Source organism: Paroedura picta, chromosome 1, assembly GCF_049243985.1.
Source record: "Paroedura picta isolate Pp20150507F chromosome 1, Ppicta_v3.0, whole genome shotgun sequence".
Taxonomy (NCBI): domain Eukaryota; kingdom Metazoa; phylum Chordata; class Lepidosauria; order Squamata; family Gekkonidae; genus Paroedura; species Paroedura picta.
In genome coordinates, this window is record NC_135369.1 from 122,166,668 (window position 1) to 122,188,135 (window position 21,468).

General features: G+C 44.3%; 1 protein-coding gene across 9 annotated transcripts in view; it reads left to right on the plus strand.

Moving 5' to 3' along the window:
* The window catches only part of FYN (FYN proto-oncogene, Src family tyrosine kinase), a 157,699-nt gene that overhangs the window by 129,161 nt on the left and 7,070 nt on the right, over positions 1-21,468 (plus strand). For 8 of the 9 annotated variants that reach the window (XM_077301813.1, XM_077301839.1, XM_077301795.1 and 5 more), the window contains 5 exons: positions 1,403-1,552; positions 10,411-10,575; positions 14,603-14,782; positions 17,798-17,874; positions 17,967-18,120. In XM_077301813.1, the coding sequence (XP_077157928.1) occupies positions 1,403-1,552; positions 10,411-10,575; positions 14,603-14,782; positions 17,798-17,874; positions 17,967-18,120 (726 nt within the window). Of the gene's footprint in view, positions 1-1,402; positions 1,553-10,410; positions 10,576-10,965; positions 11,122-14,602; positions 14,783-17,797; positions 17,875-17,966; positions 18,121-21,468 lie in introns of all 9 variants that reach the window. The other variant, XM_077301863.1, reaches the window with a different exon arrangement.

Here is a 21,468-nt window from a genome sequence, read left to right on the forward strand (position 1 = left end):
CACACACACACAGGGTGTGTGCAAGGCTTGATATAGTGTTTGAAATTCCCGGGCCAGCCCCAGAGTCTGCCCACTGGGAAGTCCGTAATTGTTGATTGGTCTCCGATATTATGCGTACCTGATAGGTGAGTTTGAACTGTGATGTCACTAGAGTGGGAGGTGTGGAGTAATCTCATCAAGTAGAACAATACCTTGGCTAGGTGTAATGTGTCGCTAATGGCCCTGTCTTTGTTTTATCAGGAAGAACTGGGGGGAAGACATTTGGGGATAAGAGATGCTGCTAGACAGAAATTACACTGGACAAGATAGACAAAAGAAGTTGCAGCTAGTACCTTGAAGGGATATTCCTTTCCTTTAGATAGTCTAATGGTCTTTGGCTGGGGGGGGGGTGTGATTTAGATAACGTGCACATTTAGCTCAGTCAGTTGGGCAAGGAGGAAATGTAAGAAATCTAGTGAAGGCCAAACAAGATGGAGACTTAGCCTGGCTTCCTAGGTTTCTTAAGGGGCCCTACTGACTCCATAGTCAGTCTCTGCCAGGCTGGTTTCTGTGTGTGCCAACCTGCTCAGAGTCCAGTCATGGGCTTCTGTGCATGAAGGTATCTCTGTGTGAGGCACACTTCCATTATGGGCTACCTCTAGGGCAGGGGTAGTCAAACTGCGGCCCTCCAGATGTCCATGGACATCTGGAGGGCCGCAGTTTGACTACCCCTGCTCTAGGGTAACAGTATAACTAGATGTTTTCTGCTTCCTTTGCTGCAAGTCACTCATGGTATGTTCTGCTTTTGGACATAATTCCCCATGTAGGAGAAACCTTGGTTAATTGGTTTGCCTTGTCTTTATTACCAGTGAAGATATAACTACCTTCTCCAAAGCATCAGGTGTACCCCTTCCTTGTTCTTCTTGCTTTGCATTTAACAAGAAGCACTTGCAAGTCTTAGCTCTTTCTTTAGCCTTCCTGATACCACCTTTGCAGGTTTGGATGATTCTTTTGTATTTTTCCTTGGTTATATATGCCCCCTGTCATGTCCAATACATTTAGGTCTCAGTTAATTGGGGAATTTCTTATGTAGCTGCATCAGGTTCTTTAGATGTCTACTACTTTGTGCTTCTGAATGAAACAATTTGTGCTCGTGCTTTCAGAATATCTTATTTCTTTTGAATTCATTTCTCTCTTTGGATTTAAAACCATACCTAGTTTTTCTCAGAGCTCCCTGAAAACAGCACTCCTAAAGTTCTGAGTAGATGCTCAGCTATTCTCTCTCTTCCTGTAACCCTGAAGTGGCATAATATAAATGAGAAATGCTTTTCATATCTATGTCTTAAATTAAATGGTTAATAATGACATTGTACAACCCTATTTTTGTTTTTCTAGTTCAGCTTTTCTTTTCCTTGTTTAATAGGTGCCTATTCATTATCTATTCGTGACTGGGATGATATGAAAGGAGATCATGTGAAACATTATAAAATTCGTAAACTCGACAATGGTGGATATTACATTACAACTAGGGCACAATTTGAAACACTTCAGCAACTTGTTCAGCACTATTCAGGTAACTTTGCGAATATGTATTTGTTATATTCTCACTTCTTTTAAGATACAAAATATTTTCTGTGGAACTATTTCGGGAGAAAATGTTAAGGAGCTTAGTATCCTTCACTGAATTTATTGGCCTTTCTAATTTATTTAGGTTTGTATTCCTTGCCTTTCTGTTCTAATCTAAAGGATACCTGAGGCAACCTGTAAACAAGAAAATATACACAGTAACTAACATGTTGATCCATTCGAATGTATAATATATAAAGGAATTATATATATTTATATTTAAATATACATAAAAACAAAAAAGAAATAGTAAAAATACTGGGTTGGTTCCAGCATTCCTGTTTGGCTACTGGCAGAGCTTTCCCATGATGCAAACAGAGTATTCCACTGGCACAGGGCATCTTGCACAGCCAACACACCTTGCATCCAAGAAAAACTCCACCATCTTTAAATATTGACTCTTTAAATATTGAGATTTATTCAACCTAGTAAGGAAAAGAAATACATTTTGCAAACCCGTTTTTCTTTCCATAGCTGCAAATGATATCAGAGAAGAAGATCAAGTTTGTTTGCAGGGCTGTTTGAGGATTAAGCCCTTTTACTTCCTATTGCATACTCCATCCTATAAAGTAGTGGTCCCCAACCTTTTTGAGGCTGGGAACCGGCGGCAGAAAGCAGGGCGATTGCCCAGCCGCGCCCGCCGCACATGCGCGCCCGCGCATTGCACATGCACAGTCAGGCTGGGCATGCACACATGTGCAATGCGCATGGCGGCACTCTTTTGGCTGTGCACGTCGCATATGCGCATGCACGGCCCGACCGCGCATGCGCAATGCACAGACGTGGCCCTGCTTCCCTCTCCCCCTCCCACAGTAAGAAGCTTGCCGGGCCGCAAGCTTGCGGCCTGGTAAGTTTCTTACAGTGGGGGGGCGGGGAGAGGGCGCCACGGCCCAGTGCCAGGGCCTTCGTGGCCTGGCACCAGGTCGCAGCCCGGTAGTTGGGGACCACCGCTATAAAGGACCCTGTGCAGCACCTGTTAGCTTTTTATTAGTTCTGGGAACAGCACATTATAAAAAGCCACAACATCATCCTGATTTTGGTCTTTAGATTTTAAATAGCTAGTTGGGTCCCTCACTTTTCAATAAAAATTGTTTGTCATCATTTACACATGGGAACTGTGCTTGACCAGGCCTGCCTTGGAAAGGTTTAGTAACTAAAAGCCTCTTGGCCCCATTCCAATGACTGCATGCTCCAGCACCTCCAACCTTCAGTTCCTCTTTGGCCACCAAAGTAATTGGTGGCTCATAGCTTTGCTTCATTGAGGAACAACTTGGTAAGAAGATCCAGACCGTTACAGTGGCTCAAAAAGCCCTATTTAAGAAGTGCACTAAGTGCAAGGCAAAAATGCTTCCAACAGGTGAGCATAAGCTATGCTTTTTTCTGTGAAACATAAAACAAAGGATAGAATTTTAAGCTGCCTTTATTCAGATTCCCCAGGAATCATTGCTTTCCTGATCCTGGAAGGCTTGGAAGAATTAATTAATTAAGCCAAGAACTCTGGCAACATTCAGCATCTATCCAACCTACTTTTAGAAGACTGAACACTTCTACAAGGTGAAAAGTACCCATTTAATTATTTATCAATTCATCCCCTCTTTAGATTGATTGGATTTATTACCCTCCGCTATCAGGGAACCGTCTCACAGCAGATTACAATCAAAGATAAAAACACCACATAAAATAGAAATGTTAAAAACGCAACCACTATCAATACTCAAAAACTGGCAGCAAAAAAAGTAAAAAGTTCATCTCCTCAACCTCTCCCCTCAGCGTGTCAGGGAAACTCCCAGGCTGTCACCCAAATGCAGGAAAGAAAGTTGTTGTTAAATATGGATGAGCCCCTAGATCTTCCATGTCCGGTCCTCAACCAAAAACCTAGCGGAAAAAGTAGTAGAGGAAATGCAACCCAAAGGGAAGCAAGGCTACCATGCTGCACCCATTGATAAAGAGGGAAGGAAACCGGACACTTTGGTCAGGAAGCTATATTTTTCTGCTTTATTGGAATTTAAGTTAGCCAATTCCCCAACAATAATGACTGAATACCAGTTGTTTCTTTCGGAATGCATGGTCCTATTCATTGAGTTTTGCCAGAGGATAAGAGTCAGCAGAAATCTGTCTATCAGAAGCTGCAAAATTGTCCAAACAACAGATTCATGCCAGCAAACACTGTAGGCTCAGCTCTCCATGCCTTAGACCATTTACGCACTGGGAACTTCACTGCCCCAGCTCCCGTGCAGGAGCACAAATCAGGGGTGGATGAAGTGCACCAGGCCAAATGCTCCCCCGTGTGGGTGCAGGAAGAGGTGTGGCAACCTGCCACAACTAAAACTCCATCCTGCAGCCTGGCATGAAACCTCCAGTGCATAAACGGTCTTAGCGAGCTCAGTTATATTGAGACATCACTCCTGGTTTGATTCTTCTTCCCAGAATGATCCTTTGCAGCCACTAGAAAGCTGGATTATGATTGGAAGTATTGGCTGGGGCCATCAGATTTGGAGAGAGGCAAGCTAAATTTGCTAATAGTTGGCATCACATTACTTTGGACCTTTGGGTCCTGCAGATTTTTGGGATGGGTTACAGGCTAGAAATTAATTCCTCACCACCACTAAGCTCTTAGGAGCTTCGGAAGCTCTGGTTCAGAAAGCACCAATTGAGGAGGTACTATACCCAGAATGATCTGTTCTTGTATGTTTACAGTTGACAAAAAAGATGAGGGTTTAGACCCATCTTAGATTTAAGAAGGTTCAAAGTTTATTTACAGGTTTCACATTTTAGAATGGTTGATGTTCCTCGCTGCTCTCAGCAAGCCAGCTTGTGGCGTGTTACATAAAAAATAAAACCCCACATAAAAAGCTAAAAACCATCCATCTTCCCCATTGTGATTGACTTGAAATATGCTTATTTTCACAACTTGATTCATTTTGCAGACAGAAAGTTCCTGCAATTCAGATATGGTGACTGTGTTTTTCAACACTTCATCTGTCTTCGATCTGTCCACAAACCCAAGGGTGTTCACAAAATTTATCAACCCAGTGATTGTTCATTTAGGGTCGAAAGGATGCAACATCTTTCCTTACCTTGATGATTGGTTGTTAGTAGCTAATACAGAACAATGTATAGAGCGTTGTAAACTGCGTAACTGGTAAATTGGGAGAAATCCCAACTGTAACCTTCCCAGGTGACTTAGTTCATTGGAGTGAGTCTGCATTCATTACAGGCTAAAGGCTTGTTCCCTTTAGAAAGAACTGAACAAAAATTAAGGGTTTGGTATCAGTTTTTCCAACTGAAAGATTTCAACCATTCAAACAAATACTGAAATTGTTAGGACTCATGGTGTCATCCACTTCAGTGTTGTCTTTGGCCAGGTTACGCATGAGGTGTTTCCAGTTGTGGTTCCTGTCATACTACAGGGTTCAATGCCATCCTCATTGGCATAAGTGTTCCATCCCCAGAAAAGTCATTAAATCCTTGCAGTCATAGGAAGAAAATAAAAATTTTATTTAAATATATAGCTTTTGGCACACGCAGTCATGACATTACTTTGATGAAGGATGCATCATTGGGGGGATCGGGAGCCCACTGTGGAGGACTCTCAGCACAAGGGCTCTGGTCTGAGCATGAGAGAGCCTTGCATATTAATATATTGGAATTAAGAGCAGTAAGTTTTCCCTTACTTGTTTCTCAGATACTGTTTGAAACCAAAACATCATCTTGCAGATGGACAATGTGGCCATGATGTTCTGTGTCAACAAGCAAAGGGTCACAGGGCCCAGACTAATGTGTCTGGGAGCTGTGGTGATCTGAGATACCATAGTAGAATTAGGAGCAGTTATTCATGCTATTCATATTCTGGGAGATTCATTCAAGCAGACAAGCTCAGCAGGGAAGTTGCTATTTCCCATGAATGGGTTTTTACATACAGCCATGAGATCAATTTTTGGCATGCTGAGGCACACAAGAAATAGCTCTGTTCACAACAGAGTACAATGGCAAAGCAGTGCCGTATTGTTCCTGGCAGGGGAGGGGGAAAGGGTTGTTGGGAGACACCTTCCCAACCATGTGGGAAGGAGCCCTGTTCTATGCCTTCCTGCCTATTCCCCCTGATACTCAGAATTCTGGGATTATTCTCATTGTCTCCTTTTGGCCAAGACAAATCTGACTCCACACATGAAGATTTGGTATTTTCAGAAGTAGTAAATACAGTCCTGCTTAATGCAAGGAAGCATAGTACTAGGAGATCATATTCATATAAGTGGAAGAAATTTGTTTCATGGTCTTCAGACAGACAACAACCTCTCCCTCAAATGCACCTTTGCTTTGACTATTTACTCTCATTGACTGTTTATGCACTGAGACCTTCACTGCCCCACCCCCTATCAGGAGCACAGATAGGGGGTGGATAGGTGCACCAGGCCAAATGCTCCCCCATGTGGGTGCAGGAAGAGGTGGGGCAACCTGCCACGATTAAAACTCCAGCCTGCAGCCCAGCATGAAACCTCCAGTGCATAAACGGTCATTGAAAGGACAAGGTCTAGGTCTTCTCTGAAAGTAAACCTAGCTGCAGTCTTTTATTTACATAAGTGAGACTCTATTTGCACATCATTTGTCAAAAGGGGCTTAAGAATTTGTGTCCCCTTGCAGATCCTATAATCCCACAATGGTCTCTATCATTAGTACTGGCTGAATTGATGTATAAACCATTTGAGCCGATAGCCATGTTTATTGGAATTACTAGCTCTGAAGGTTAGGTTGTCAATACTTCAGCTACAAAAGTGAAGGAACTGGCCACACTAAGAGTAGACCTTCCATTTCTAAAGTTTTCTCCTGAAATAGTTATTCTAAGGCCTAGTCTAGAATTTGTCCTTAAATTATCATTGAAATTCCATATGCCTCAAGAGGTGATCTTATCTGTGTTCTTTCCAAGAGCCGAATCAGAGGAGAAACTTCTTCATACTTTAGCAGAGGAGCAAGGAGAGGAGAAACTTCTTCACAATTTACATGTTAGGAGGACCCTTTTATTTTATTTGTCAAGGACCTCAGAGTTTAGAAAGGAAGCAACTTTGTGATTTTCATCAGCTGGCAGGTCTCGCAGCTTTATATCTATGCATGGCAAGTCCCAATAGAGGAAAACATGCACCCCACTCAGACCCTCTCACGGTTGATTGTTGCCACCATAAGGAAATGTTATGAGACAGCTGGGAGGGAATCTCCCATGGGAGTTAGGGTGCATTCCACCAGGGCTGCGGCACCATCCACAATGTTTCATGTTGGGGCCGCAGATCTTGGAGATCTGCAGAGCTGCCACATGGTCTTCCGCAGACACTTTGTGCATCATTATGCCTTGGATATCCAGGCCAGAAGAGAAGCACATCTAGGGAAAGCTGTTCTACAGTTCATATTCAAGTGAACAGAGCATGTCCGCTCCTCCTGTTGAGTGACTTTCTAGTATCCCCATACATGAACTGCACAGAAGATTGATGATGAAAACAAGGTTGTTCACTTCTAACTGTTGTTCATCAAGTGTCTTCTGTGCAGGAACACATATCCTCCCTCTAACTCCACTACATGCTCTGAGCTTCAGCGGTGCTAGAGGTACTGAGGGTTGAGGGTGCTGCTATGTGGGAGCATGTGCTCATTGGGACACGGCCAAGAGTTCTACTTCAAGCACACAGTGCCCTCCAGATGCTTTTAGCTACAAAAACCTTTCTGAGGCAGGCCTGGGCAAGCGCAGTCCCCATGTGTGAGCTGTACAGAAGATCAATGATGAACAACAGGTACAGGTGAGCAACCCTGTTTTATTTTTGATTAGAATAGCAAATGCTTGTTATAAATCTAAATAAATAAAATAAAATAAAATAAATAACTGATGAAAGATTTACAGCCTGTTTTCAAACGCTTGTAGTCTTGTAGTACCTGTGGAATTTGTTTCCAGATATGGTTGCAAACCTCCAGGTGAGGGCTAAATATCTGAACATCTGAAATTACAGCTCATCTCCAGATCACAGAGATCAGTTCGCTTAGATAAAATGGATGCTCTGGAGAGTAGATTCTGTGGCATTGGAAACTATTGATATTCCTGTCCTCCCCAGGCTCCATGCCCAAATCTACAGGAGTTTCCTAACCTGGATCTGGCAACCCTGTCTCTCCATCCCCTGCTCTTAAGAGCTTTCCCTTGAATTGCAATGAAGATGCCGTAGAGGCCAACATGTTTTATTAAAATCAATTTTTGCCAAATCTGTGCTTTTATGTGGATAGAAACACTGCATTATCAACTATTTATGTGGTATTAGGATAAAAATATTTGTCCTTTAAATACAGTTCTTATTCATTACTTAGAAATGCAGAAATATGTTGTGGATTGTGATTGATATGGAGCCTTCAGGGAGGGCGGTATATAAATGTAAATCAATCAATCAATCAATCAATCAATCAATAAATATTAATGCCATTCCATGACTTGGCTGATTTCTTCCTTTATACCTTCAATGAGTTTCTGTTACTTATTTAGTGCCACATTAAGACTCCTTTTTAAATATATGTTTATAAAGAAGATTAGATGATAAAATGGGTAGAAACAAACAATTTTTAAAAATTGAGATTAACATGTATTTTCACTTTAGAGGGCTCATATATGATTTGCTTTACATCATTCCTAGCTGTGAAATACTTTTTAAAATATATGTTTTAGAATGTTTGTGTGTATGTTTGAAAACAGAGAAAAAAGAGTTCTAAAAGGATCTATTATTTGTTTCAATAAATGATTACTCTGGGGTAATACATCTATAACAAAAAATGTTGAATGTTTTTTTAAAACATAGTAAACATCTATCCCACATTGTTTTATTTCTGTGTAACTCTGTTTTATTTCTGTGTAACTCTTGGTCTTTTCTTTCTACTTGTTCTAAGGCAGGGGTAGTCAAACTGCGGCCCTCCAGATATCCATGGACTACAATTCCCATGAGCTCATGCCAGCGAATGACAGCAGTTTGACTTACCCCTGTTCTAAGGCTATGCTACTTAGAAGACTACTTGCAATTTATGCCTTGCCTATTTTATAAATAATAACACTGTATATAACTCTCAATTGTATTGCAAGACTATGCACTCCTGCTTGCTTCTGCTTAGACTTAGAATGTTTTACCTCTTATCTTGGTTGTTCTGTTGGTGCAGTGCCAGAACATTAATCCATAGCAGATTTTACAGCTGGTAGAAAAACTGTTGCTAAACAGGCATTTGTTTCTGTATGGCGAAAGACTGTAGGTCTGCAGAAACAGATTTGACTAGTTATTTCAAATCAAAATGTGAATAGCACTAGCCAGTGAAGTGTGACGGAAAACAGTAAATGGACACTGCTGAGCAACAATTGAGAAAGAAAGAGACCTGCATTCTTATCTGTTCCATCTGTCAGAGGCAACCAAAGCAGGTATAGTGTTCACAGCACCATGCAGGTACACTGCTGATAAACAGCCAGCAGTGACATGTATGGCAATGGGCTAGTAACAGCATTACCCCATTTCCAGACAGAGCACTGCCAGCCATTTATCAGCAGGGTATCTGAATAGTATTTGCTTGAGCCACTTCCTGACTGCCTCTGCAATCTTACTGAAATTATTTTAAGGAACACTTGTTGAATCGTTCACTGTCTCTCATGTTGCTAGGCTGTTCTACCATTTTATTGATATTATTAGTTTTACTGATTTTATAATATATTATTACATTATTTGGTTTTACTGCATGCTGTTGGTGGACAATGTAGTTAATGGAGTGGGTCCATCCATCCTCTAAGAATCCTTCATTTAGTGGAAGAGTCACAAGTTGCTGGAGGGCTCCTTAGGCTGGAGCAGGCTTTCTTAACTAGGGTTTCTTGGCAGCCCTGGAAGGTTTTTCCAAATGGGTGGGAATTAATCAATTTTAAAATATATATATATTTAATTTTGTTAAACATTTATTGGATGATATCACCATATATGATCATGTCAACCTGTTGTCCCCCCCCCCCCAGTGGCCAGTGCTGGGCCTGGAGGGGGTAGGAAGGGGATGGGCTCCAGGTAGGCATGTACGCAGTTATGCTTCCCAACCATATTCTGCAAAATTGTGCCACTTCTGGGGTATCTCAAAGCCTAAAGAATGTTCCAGGCTGGGCTGGAGATAGACTTCAAACTTTGTTCAGTAGACTGGCAGGACAGGGTAGGATGGGGGAGATCCTAAATCAAGAAGCTTGCAAAATTCTCTTCCCTCTCACTTAAGGCTCTGCAGCAATAGTTCGTTGCTTTATACACCACTTCAATGGCCACTGGTGAATTTATCTTCTTCTCTTCAATCCTGGCTATACATATGGTTCCTCTCACTCTTCCTGGCATTCCCCTGTTCCTTTTTATATCTCTGCATGTCTCCATTCTCCACCACTTTTTATCTAGGTTCCTGCTTGGTCTGTTGATCATTAGGCCCCCTCTATCTTCTTTTCATTAACTGCTGCTGGTGGTGGTAGCATTCCTTCTATAGGACCTTCTGCAACATACAACTTTTATAAGAGCTGGTGAGTTCAACTATGGTTGACAGATTCTTCTGCCTTCTCTGTACTTATGTGACATCCTCAGACAATTTCTATTCCCAGTAGTGTTCAAAATACCCCTGTATATTTTCAATCAAGTGTTTTAAGACTGCTGTTTATTTATCCTCAGGCTTTTGTTTCAAATGCTACTAACAGATAATGAAACTTGTTTACTAGCACTGTTTTCTTGCTTGCTGTGTTTTTCATGTTTGTTACTCTTTTCTTTTCCCTTGGCTTCACTTCTGCTTCATCAGAGAGAGCTGCAGGTCTTTGCTGCCGCTTAGTAGTCCCTTGTCATAAAGGAATGCCAAGGCTTACTGATCTGTCAGTCAAAACCAAAGATGTCTGGGAAATTCCACGAGAATCACTGCAGTTGATCAAGAGACTGGGAAATGGGCAGTTTGGGGAAGTATGGATGGGTATGCAGAGCTAATATTACTATTTTCAAATAGGCTCACAGATATGGAGGCAAGATGGAAGATGGAATGTGGAAGCAAAATGAAAAATAACCAACAATATCAAAAAAGCACATATCTTTAGTGACTTAGTATAATATGCACTTGGCTTTACAAAGCTTTAATTCAAAGCACTGAGTAATTTTTTTAAGGAAGTTGATACTGTATGTCCCTGGATGTACCTATCCGGTTTGACAAGCTTCGCACATTCTAATCGGTTATACAAAGGTTTAATACGGATATGGTCATTAACTGAATGTGGGCACTGAATGGCATAGCATCTTCCATCTTCTCTAGTGCATGCATAGCCACCTTGATTATGAGTATTTCATTTATTAATTTCCTTTCCTGTAGAGAAAGCTGATGGTTTATGTTTTAACTTAACTGTGATTGCATCGAATTACACTCCACAAACTGTCGGATTGGCTAAGGATGCATGGGAAGTTGCACGGGATTCATTGTTTCGGGAAAAGAAGCTGGGTCAGGGCTGTTTCGCTGAAGTGTGGTGTGGTAAGGCAGTGAAAACTGTTTTCTTTGGGATCAATTACTGCAAAGGTCATGAAAAGTCAGTTTCAAAACTTTAAGTCTAAATGAAACCAAGTAATGTGATGTAGCCAAATGTAGTTACCGTTTCTGATATGGTCCATCAATAAGGTGTCTCTTGATTTCCAATGCAAGACAAATCCAGAATTGCTTGGGTTTAAGCTATGATAAGTCCTGCATCATTGCTGCACTACAAACATTTCTTCACCAGTTTTGCCAACTGGAGGGTTGGATTTAGCGAACTGAGCTCTCCCCTGTCTTCCCCCACTTTGGAAGTACCCAATATCACTCAAGAAGCTGTTTCAGCAGGTCAAGGCTTGCAGCAAGTAGGATTGCATCTGGAGTGAAAAATCCCCAAAAACCATAGATTCCCTTCCCAGATGAAGTTCCTTCCATTTGCACATTTTGAAGTCAACCTATAATTCTATCAGTGCAGTTAGCTGTACAGTATATATACTTAATATTAAAGCAAGATCAACAAGTTCCTATATTTCATCAAACTATTTAGTCTGAAAAATGGTAGATAAGGACTGGTGCCTCTGGTTCCCATTACGTTTTATGGAACTAAGTAAATGATACATAATTTAGACCACGGGGGTATACAAAACTAGCCCCAGATACCAGGATATTTTTTTTTTACTTAATTTTATTTATAACCCACCTCCTACCTTCATCAGGGTCACTAAGGCAGCTAACAGATTTTTAATAATAATAATAATATCACATCATTGAACAGTTAAAACCAAAGCTAAAATACATGCACAAAAACATTAAAACACCAGTTAAAAATTGTGAAGGAAGGAGAGATAACTGAATTCAATAAATAACTAAATAATAAATAACGCCAAATGAAACAAAAACAATTCACCCACTGGTGGAAGATTTCAATAGAAGTGAACAGATGAATTTTTTACAAGAGAGTTCCAGATGCAGTTACTTGACTTATCACTTAACTGGTTGTAATAAGTGACTGAGTGGAAGAGTGCCAAAGAATAGTATCTGTATCACTACAAGTTCAAAGAGTAGTAGGATATAAATTAAATGTGGGAGAAAGATATAAATAATACTAATCCATCTAAGCAGTATCTCCATTTTCATCTTTTTATCTCATGTATGTGAATGGCTTTAGTAAACCTCTGTGTCTGTGAAAAAAAGTAAATCACTTCCCTGGGAGGTATTATTGCAACGAGAGCAAAACCTACCTACTGTGTGTAGTATTTGAGTGATCAGGCACTCTAGCTGCCATTTACCACTGCAAATAAAATTGCTGCTTCAACCGTGTATGGGAAAACAAACTGCATGCACTGGCAATTATAATCAATTCAGGTTTTTTAAAATCCAGTCCGTTGATTTCTCACATAAATCTAAGTTCTTCCCATTTCCCAAATTTACCCAGAAATTCAGAGATAATGTTTAGAAACATTTGGGACTGTAAATAAATCAAACATCACAACCAATTATTGAGCTGCGGTAGGTATAGTTCTGTTCATTACCACATGCTCAGGTGCTGGTTCAGTGCACAACTAATTTGGACTTGGTCAGTATATATTTTCTCTATATGTTACCTTTCTCAAAGAATACTATTTGGTATGTTTTTGCATAAACAATCTCCATAGGCTTGGATCCTGTGAACAAGTTCCATGCATTTTAGACAGCTTCTGCCACAGAGTTCACTACCTCTTGGTAGCACTTAAGTTAATTCTATGATTCTAAGTTTCTGAAAGATCAGTGATTTTCAACGAACCCTTGCACAAATAGTAATACTAGTGCAAGAGGGAGAGGTTGCATAGTGTGCATGAAAATAGTTCACAGGATCCAAGGAGAATTCTGAGAAATTGTCTCAAGTAAAAACTAATTTTAGCACTGAAACATCAATCAACATTAATTTAGTCAAATTAGAGCACAGCTGATAACTGCCTCAGAAACTGAATGCTCTTGTAATAATGGCATATAAACATTATTTGCAGTAATACATACATGGATACAGGATCCAGTGGTTTTTGAACAGAGTTCACAGAAGCAATTTATTGTCTTCCCCTCTAATCTTCACATCTGCTAAAAGCAGTTGCTGGCATTCCAGGATCCTCCAGAACAATATGCCATAGAGTACAAAGAGGGCGAATGTGTAGGAATCTTCCTTCTTCAGTCTTGTGAGAGCAGTTGTACTTTTCAAGGATTATGTTTTGAGAGAACTTCAGGAGAAAAGTTGCTAAAAGTAAACTATACCTATTGGATTCAGTCCTTTGCAGGAAATCATGAGAACCTCAGTTTTGCAAAGTAAGGTGGTACCTTTCCTTCCTCAGCCTTTTCCAGTTTTGTGCAACAATATTTGCACATACTGGGCTGTATCCAAACCAAATTTTCCAGTGTCAGAATGGAACTTTTCTGCCTCCATCCTGCTGCAGACTAGGGATGTGTACAGGGGTGGTGGGGGGGGGTCATTTCCTGACATTTTGACATTTCCTGATTCAGTACAACTCGAATCAACCAAATAACTGATTTGGCATATTGATTCAAATTTAGCTGATTTGGAAACCTCAAACTGATTCAGCTAAGACAGCCTCCAGAGCTGTTCTCAGCTATCTGGCAGTGTTTAAATGTCTCTCTGCAGACCGCTCTGATGTTACAGAGACCAGGCTCTGTACAATCTGGGAGCAGGGAGGGCGAGGCATTTAAAGACACCACTAAACAGCTGAGCCTAAAGGTAAGCTATTTGGTGCACTCACTCCCTGAGACTTCCACAGCAGGAGAAGAGTCTGAGGGCATTTAAAGGACCCACCAAACAGGTGAAATTCAGGATCAGCTGTTTAGTGGGCAATCAATCAGCTCAATCAAATCTGAATCAACTTGGGTTTCTCTGATTCAGCTGGTTTAACTTTATAGGAGGCTTGATTAGGCTTGGATAAGCCCAAAAAGTACTCAAATTAGCTTTGATGTTAGAATTTTTGGGCTTACCTGAGCCAAATCACCCACCCCTGTTGCAGACCACTGTTCTCCGTAAAATGGTGCTGTTATGGGGCCCTGGGGATGATATGAGGGGGGACCTGAGAAATGGCATGAAAGAAGTCTACAGAAGGAAAGGGTAATTGAAAGAATGTATCAATTTTATCTGGATACAACCCCATATTTAGCATCTAAGAAACATTTTAACGATTTCAAAATATGCAGTACTGAGTTTTAACAGTTGTTTAATTTGTTCCATTTTTATTACTCCCTTTCTCTAAGAAGCACAGGGCTGTAATTTTCTATACAGCAACACTATTAGGTTGATTAGGGTGAGTTATAATTACTTACATATGGTCATGGGTCTATTTTGCTGCATCCTGAGCCTTCGGGGAGGGCGGTATATTAATCTAATATATAAATAAATAAATCTTTGTTCAACACTGTGGCAACCACACATCATGCAAGCATTGTTCATGGGATCTTTCGTCTATCTATGTTGTAGGTACTTGGAATGGAAATACTAAGGTGGCAATAAAGACATTGAAGCCTGGTACAATGTCCCCAGAATCATTCCTTGAAGAGGCTCAGATTATGAAAAAGCTGAAGCATGACAAACTTGTCCAGCTTTATGCTGTAGTGTCTGAAGAACCTATTTACATAGTCACAGAGTACATGAGTAAAGGTAAGATAAGAATAGTTCCTTGGTTTAATATGTTTAAACTGACTTTAGATGGCTGAAAATAAGGCAAGTACTTGCAAGTTATTTGATGCAGATTTACTATACTTTGGACCCATTGTTGCTACTGAAGTTAGAAGTTGTAACTTAAATGCATATTATATAGAATGATTATTCCAGTCTCTTAATTTATATGCTTACTAGAAAATAAGCCCGCTGTCTCCTAAATACAGAGGGCGCTAGCACAGATGAGATCCTTCCCGGGGCAGCCTGCAGCGTTTCCCGCGCCCCCCCCCCACAGTCGAGGGCGGGGATGTGGCGGGCCAGGAGGCTTCGGTAGCGGCTCGGCCGCGTGCTGGACGGGCGGGGCACAGCCTACCGTTGTTGATGACGGTGTAGATCGGGGCTGGAGTGTGCAGAGCAGCGATCGGGGCCGGAGGGTGGTGGCTGACGTCCGTAGTCAGCGGGCAGGCGGCAGGCGGCAGCGGCTGGCCCTGCCGCCGCTCTTGGAGCTGTGTGCCTCGGCGGCCCATGCTGTGTTGGCGGCGGTGGCACTGGCGCATGGTCCGGGGGCAGGCAGCCCCGGTGGGCACCCGTCTGTGTGCGGGCCAGCGGGGAGGCGTCTCGTTGGCGGCCGGTGGCGCTGCAGCCGCCGCTGCGTCCAGAGCCGCTGCTGCCACGGCGACCAGTTCCTCGGAGGCTGTGACGTGCCCTGGCGAGGCGGAGGTAATAGCGGCGGGCGGTGGCATGCTAGCAAACTCGGAGACGGGGAGCGGGTCGCACCTCCCGAGTAGTCATTCCAGCGGCAAGGGAGTCGGCGAGCGTCCTCCCTGGCAGCCATCCGGCGAGGATGGCTGTTCGGGCGGACTGCAGAGTTGGAGGCGCGGTGTCCGGGAGGCGGGCCAAGTGTCCAATAGAGAGGCACGCTTTGCGCGCCTCCCAATTGGACACTTGGCCCTGGAGTGCCACTCGGAGGAGCGAATCAGGAGCCGCTTCGTGGCTCCTGATTAGCTCCTGCAAGTTTTTATCCCGGACCGAGCCTGCCCTAATTCCTCCCCACCAGCCCTTATCGCTTTATTTAGTCCGCAGCGCCCGTGGCGCCGCGGGCGGTTTAAAGACTAGAACTAAAGCCCATTTTATAGTGGAATAAAAGGGGGGCTAGGCAACCCTCCCCAGGGAAGCCTTCGCAGGGCAAAGGCTTCCCAGGGTGTGGGTGGGCGCAGGCAGTTGCCCGTGATCTGGGGCGTTTTCAGGGGAACTGGGACATGATCGCCACGTGGCGAGGTGGCAAGGCTGTTCTCGGGGTGGGGAGAAGGCCGCTGGGCAGGCGGGAACCTATTTGCGATGTTGGGCGTTCTCGCATCCCCGGGAACAGCGTTGTGGTGGGGGGTTGGGCGAGAGCTGGGGCTGTAGCGGCGCGATGGTCAGGGCAACCAGGCATACGCGGGAGTCCGTGCATGCGTGGTTCTGTGCCATGGCGGAGGCGGCGCAGACCGTGCTGGCTAGGCCAGGCTCAGCGCAGCCTGGGCACAGCGCTGCGGCAAGGGGAGAAAACGTGCGGCAAAGTGGAGGACAGCGTGAAGGTAAGAAGGGTAGTAGTGAGGGGCCGGTGAAAGGGATGGTCGGGGTGGGGGTGAGAAGGGGCGGGAGGGCGGCGGCTCCAGAGATGGCCGTGAGCGTCGGGTCATCATGGGGGGGCCAGGGCACGGAAAGTGTTGGGGGAATCGAGGGGGTAGGTGCCGGTGGGTGGGTGCGTTTTGTGGGCGGGCAGCAGCGGGGGCGCGGAAGGTTCAAGGGGGGTGAGTTGGAGTGGGTGGGGGCATGAGTGCAGGGGGCAGGAAAGGAACAGGGGCGCCGCATCTTCGACGCGGTGTCCCTGCTCCTGTCCCAACGGGGAGGAGCGGTTGCCAGGAGGACTTACCGGCTTGGAGGTCTGTTGCTTCTGTGCGGTGAGTCCCCTGGCGGCCAAGGCGAGGCCGGGGCAAGCAGCGCTTCGCGCGGCTCCCTATTGGCTGCTTGGCCCTTGAGTGCCAAAAACTCGCCCCTCCGAGTTTTTATCCCAGACAGGGCCTGCCCTAACTCTTCCACCGCTTTATTTAATCCGCTCTGCAGGAGCGGTCAAAGATGGAGTTGACTAAACAACCATAAATTTTAAGAGTATTTGTTCATTAACTCCTTTACGTTGTAATATTAGTTATCCATCTTACTAGCTGGCCAGTTTATTTTAAAATCGCTTCAGATTATTTAATCTGTGAACGTATGAAATGAAAAGCCATCCTGAATCAGACAAGTGAATGGCCCATATACTCCAGCATTCTGTTTCCTGCAGTGACCAACCAATTGCCCTGTAAGAAGGAAGCAGGAAGACAGTAGCCTAAAATTTTCACTGCTACTGCCTCTTAGCAATTAACATTCAGGGTTATACTGCCTCCAAATATGAAGGTTCAGTTCAGGCATGATTACAGACAGCCATTAATGGACCTTCCAAGTTTTTTGATCCCTGGCATCGCCAATTAAAATGATCAGTTATTTGGTGATGTGAAAGACTTCTGTCTGAGATCCTGGAGAACCACTGCCAGTCATGGTAGACAATACTACCTTTGATAAACAAATATTCTGATTTGGTATAAATCAACTTCCTTATTCTTATATGATTTTACATTGATTATCTCACATAAGATGATCTCACTGATAATGCTAATGGAGCGATTCCTTTGAAAGAAAACACGTATTAAGCACTAAGAATATTTAAACTCAGATGTGCAAGTGTTAGAAAATATGAGAGGTTTTTAAACTATGAGATTTGGTTTTTACTTAGTTGAATTAATATGTCATTCCTCCTGTAGCTTAACATTTTCATTAAATCTTATTTAGTAGTTGAGTGTATTGCATTTTAAAAGATCTTTTTTGACACTGCTCATAACTTGCATCTTTAAAATCCAACTTCATTTTAGTCAAAAATATTTCTTCTCTGCTTCAAAAAGGAGCTACATTTCTTTATGTATTAATTTTGTATTGCAGGAAGCTTGCTAGATTTCTTAAAGGATGGAGAAGGAAGAGCCCTGAAATTGCCAAATTTGGTGGACATGGCAGCACAGGTAAACCCTGAGTATATTTACTTACATGTAGCAATCTCAAATTTCTGTTTTCTTCAATAAGGAGAGTGCATTGTGTATTATACATCTAACAGGTTGCTGCAGGGATGGCTTATATTGAACGAATGAATTATATACACAGAGATCTACGGTCTGCAAACATCCTGGTAGGAAATAGTCTAATATGCAAGATTGCTGATTTTGGATTAGCAAGATTAATTGAAGACAATGAATACACAGCCAGGCAAGGTAGGTTCAGCACACAGTGTAATTGAGTGTATACATGTAATTAAATAAATTAAATAAACATTTATTACCTTTTTGGAAATGGTTGACAAGCTAAAAATGTTGATGATTCTTTGTGCTTAGAAATCTAGTGAAAAGAGAATGTAAATCACTATTTGGTTTATGAGTAAGTTAGAGAATAGCAAGGCTGTTTATGAGAAAAAGAGATGTACATGTCATTTGTTTGATCCATGTTCCCTCTTACTCATTTGGACTAGCAGGCTTCAGTCAGAAAGACAGGTGCACTGTTGAAATACCAGAAATTGGATGCCAGAGGATAAAAAAGAATAACAGCTTATAGATTCACAATTAATATGATTTCCTGATTAGAAATAGAGGGAAAATGCCATCAGGGCTTCAAAGAGCCACCCAGAACTGTCTTATACCTTTCATAATAATCTTTAACCCGCTCCGCGGATTAAATAATTCGTTAAGGGCCCCGAGGGCGGGTCCTATCCGTGATGAGGAAGGGTGCCTATAGGCCCCTTCCTCCAGACTTGTCAGTCCGGTGGCAAGGGACCAATTGCGAGCTTTGCGCAGCGCGGCTCGCAATTTGTCCCTTGCTGCCAGACTTCGCGCCTCTTGATCCACCCCCCTTCCACTGCCTCCATGCGGCCGGGCGCCGCCATTTTGCTTCCAGCCTGCACACTCGCTGCCACGCACAAGGCCCAGCCACCGCCAGCCGCCATGTCCCTGTCACCGCCTCCGCCTCCGTGAACAAGAACGCCCACCACCGCCCTGCTGAAGCCTCTCCAACACCTGGCCCCGGCCCACACGCACGGGACCGCCCTGCGCTGCCACCCGCCGCAGCTGCACCCGCCCGCGGAGCTGCTCCCAACTGCGCCGCCGGCCCCTCCACCGCACGCACATGCCCCACCCGGCCTTGGCCCTGGCACGCACAGTTGCAGCGCCGCGGCCAGCGCCACACCCACCGCCGACGCCTCCTGCTGACGCCACCAGCCACGGACCAACCTCCTGCTGCTCCGGGTAAGAGGTCGCCCACCACGCCAGATGCCCGGTCCCAGGCCAAGCCGCCCCTGCCCCAGCACGACCCACCAGCCTCCCCAGCCCCGCTAGCACCTGCTGCATTCCGACTGCAGCGGGCTTATTTACTAGTAATAAAATAAGAGGCTTGTTTGATCATACCTGAGCTCTCACTAGTGCAGTAACTTTTGGGAAGCCCATCAGCAAGGAAATAAAGGCAATAGTCCTTTATATATCCCAAATGTAACATTGAATATCAATAAACTGATAATATCCGTCCCATCCCCAGACATGTGAGGGTGGAGGCTAGGTCCTGTGCAATGCCAGGTCAATTAACAAGACTTTGACCCTGCAGGATTATTTCACAGAATTTCAGGTGGACCTAGCTTGCATGACCAAGACCTGGGCACAAGAGGGCAAGGCAGTTGCCCTGAGAGATCTAGCGCCCCTTGGGTTCTTGGTCCTCTACCACAGTGATCCCCAACCTGTGGGCCGCGGACCACATGTGGTCCGTCGACTAATTGGAGGTGGGCCGCGAAGGACACCTTCTCCCCCCCCCGGGCCCTTTACTTCATCCCCCCCCCCGGTCCTTTACAACACACTTCAGGTGTCATTGTCTCCCATCACTCCCAGATGGGACTATCTCGTTGCAGAGAAACAAGCTCAGGGTTCCCATTGATTTGTCATTGTCATGAGTAAAAATTTCCATGAAAATAAAATGTTTCCTATGTTCATTGTTGCGGCGTATCTGTATCTTATTTTGAAGGGATGTTTAAACATTACCATAGCAACCAGAGTCAGAGAGCGTTAGGGCAGTGGGCCTCAGTAAAATTGTCAAGCATTGAGTGGTCCCCAGTGAGAAAAAGGTTGGGGACCACTGCTCTACCAGTCCCAGCTCCGTGGTAGGGGAAAAGGGTGGCTATCCTAGTCCAGGAGGCTTACTCCTACAGGGCTCTCCCAGTGCCATCAATACCAGGAGTCAAGTGCTTCGGCATTGGATGGGAGTCGGCCAAGAACTTGGCCATCTGGTTGGTGTACCATCACCAGATGCCCTGTTGAACCTCCTGGAAGCAGAAGCTGCCTAGACGCTGCAGTTCCCCAGGCTGATAATCCTAGGTCTCTTCAACGTCCATGTGGACTTGTCACCTCCAGGTCATGGTTCAAACCTGGTGTCAGCCATGGCAGTACTAGGGTTCTCGCAATTTGTTGCCGGTCCCACCTATCAAGCTGGCCAAATGTTAGATCTGATCTTTGGTGTTGGGCTAGAAGTAGAGCTGACGGCGATGAACATTGTCCCATGGTCAGACCACTATGACCTGTAGACCTGGATTCAGACACCACCCCTGCCTTGTTTGGGCGATGGTGTATTTTAGCCCACTTGCAGACACTTACGGATCCAAATGGATTCCTGAATACTCTGCAGAACCCAGCCCCTCCAGGTGAGCTGTGGTTGCACTAGTGGAGGACTGGCAGTCCCACTTGTCTGATGTCATCAATGAGATCACCCCTAGACCCTCTCTTCACCCTCGCCTCAAACAGGCTCCATGGTATACCGGGGAGCTTCAGGAGAGGAAGAGGAAGGTTAGATGGCCAGAGCAAGTATGAATACTTGGGATGAAGCAGAACATCCTATCGCACACTTATGAGGGCATATGGAAGCGGCAAAATGTGAGTTTTATGCCACTGCCATCGCATCTGTGAGCTCTACCTAGTCTAATTGTTTTGGGTAGTTTAGTCTCTTACCATCTTCAAGGAAGGGTGCCAAAATCATAGTCAATAGCATCTTAGCTATGAGGCATTAGCAAGCTTTTTCAGCGCCAGCTGGATAGGGTGGTTCAGCCATTCTTAGAATGTTAAGATCTGTTGGCTGCATTTGATGTGGTCGCCCATGAGCTCTTGCCTCACTGCCTTGCCGGGACCAGGATTCATGGGACATCCCTTCAGTAGCTGCTGTCCTTACTGTGGAATTGGACACAGAAGGTTGCAGTGGGGGAAGAGTTGTCACACTCATTCCCACTCCCATGTGGAGTTCCTCAGGGAGCGGTTCTCTTCCTCACGCTTTTTAACATCTTTATGCACACTCTGGCCCAGCTGGTCCAGAGCTTTGGGCTAGGCTGTCATCAGTACGCTGATGACACCAAGTTCTATCTCTTCATGGACAGCCGCCTGTATTCCTCCCCAGATACATTTGTCAGCTGTTTGGAAGCTGTTGCTGGATAGCTCAGACAGAGTCACCTGAAACTCAACCCCTCCAAGACAGAAGTCCTGTGGCTGGGAAGGAAGAGGGCAGACCAGGAAGCATGATTGTCCAGGCTGGCCAGGGTGCAA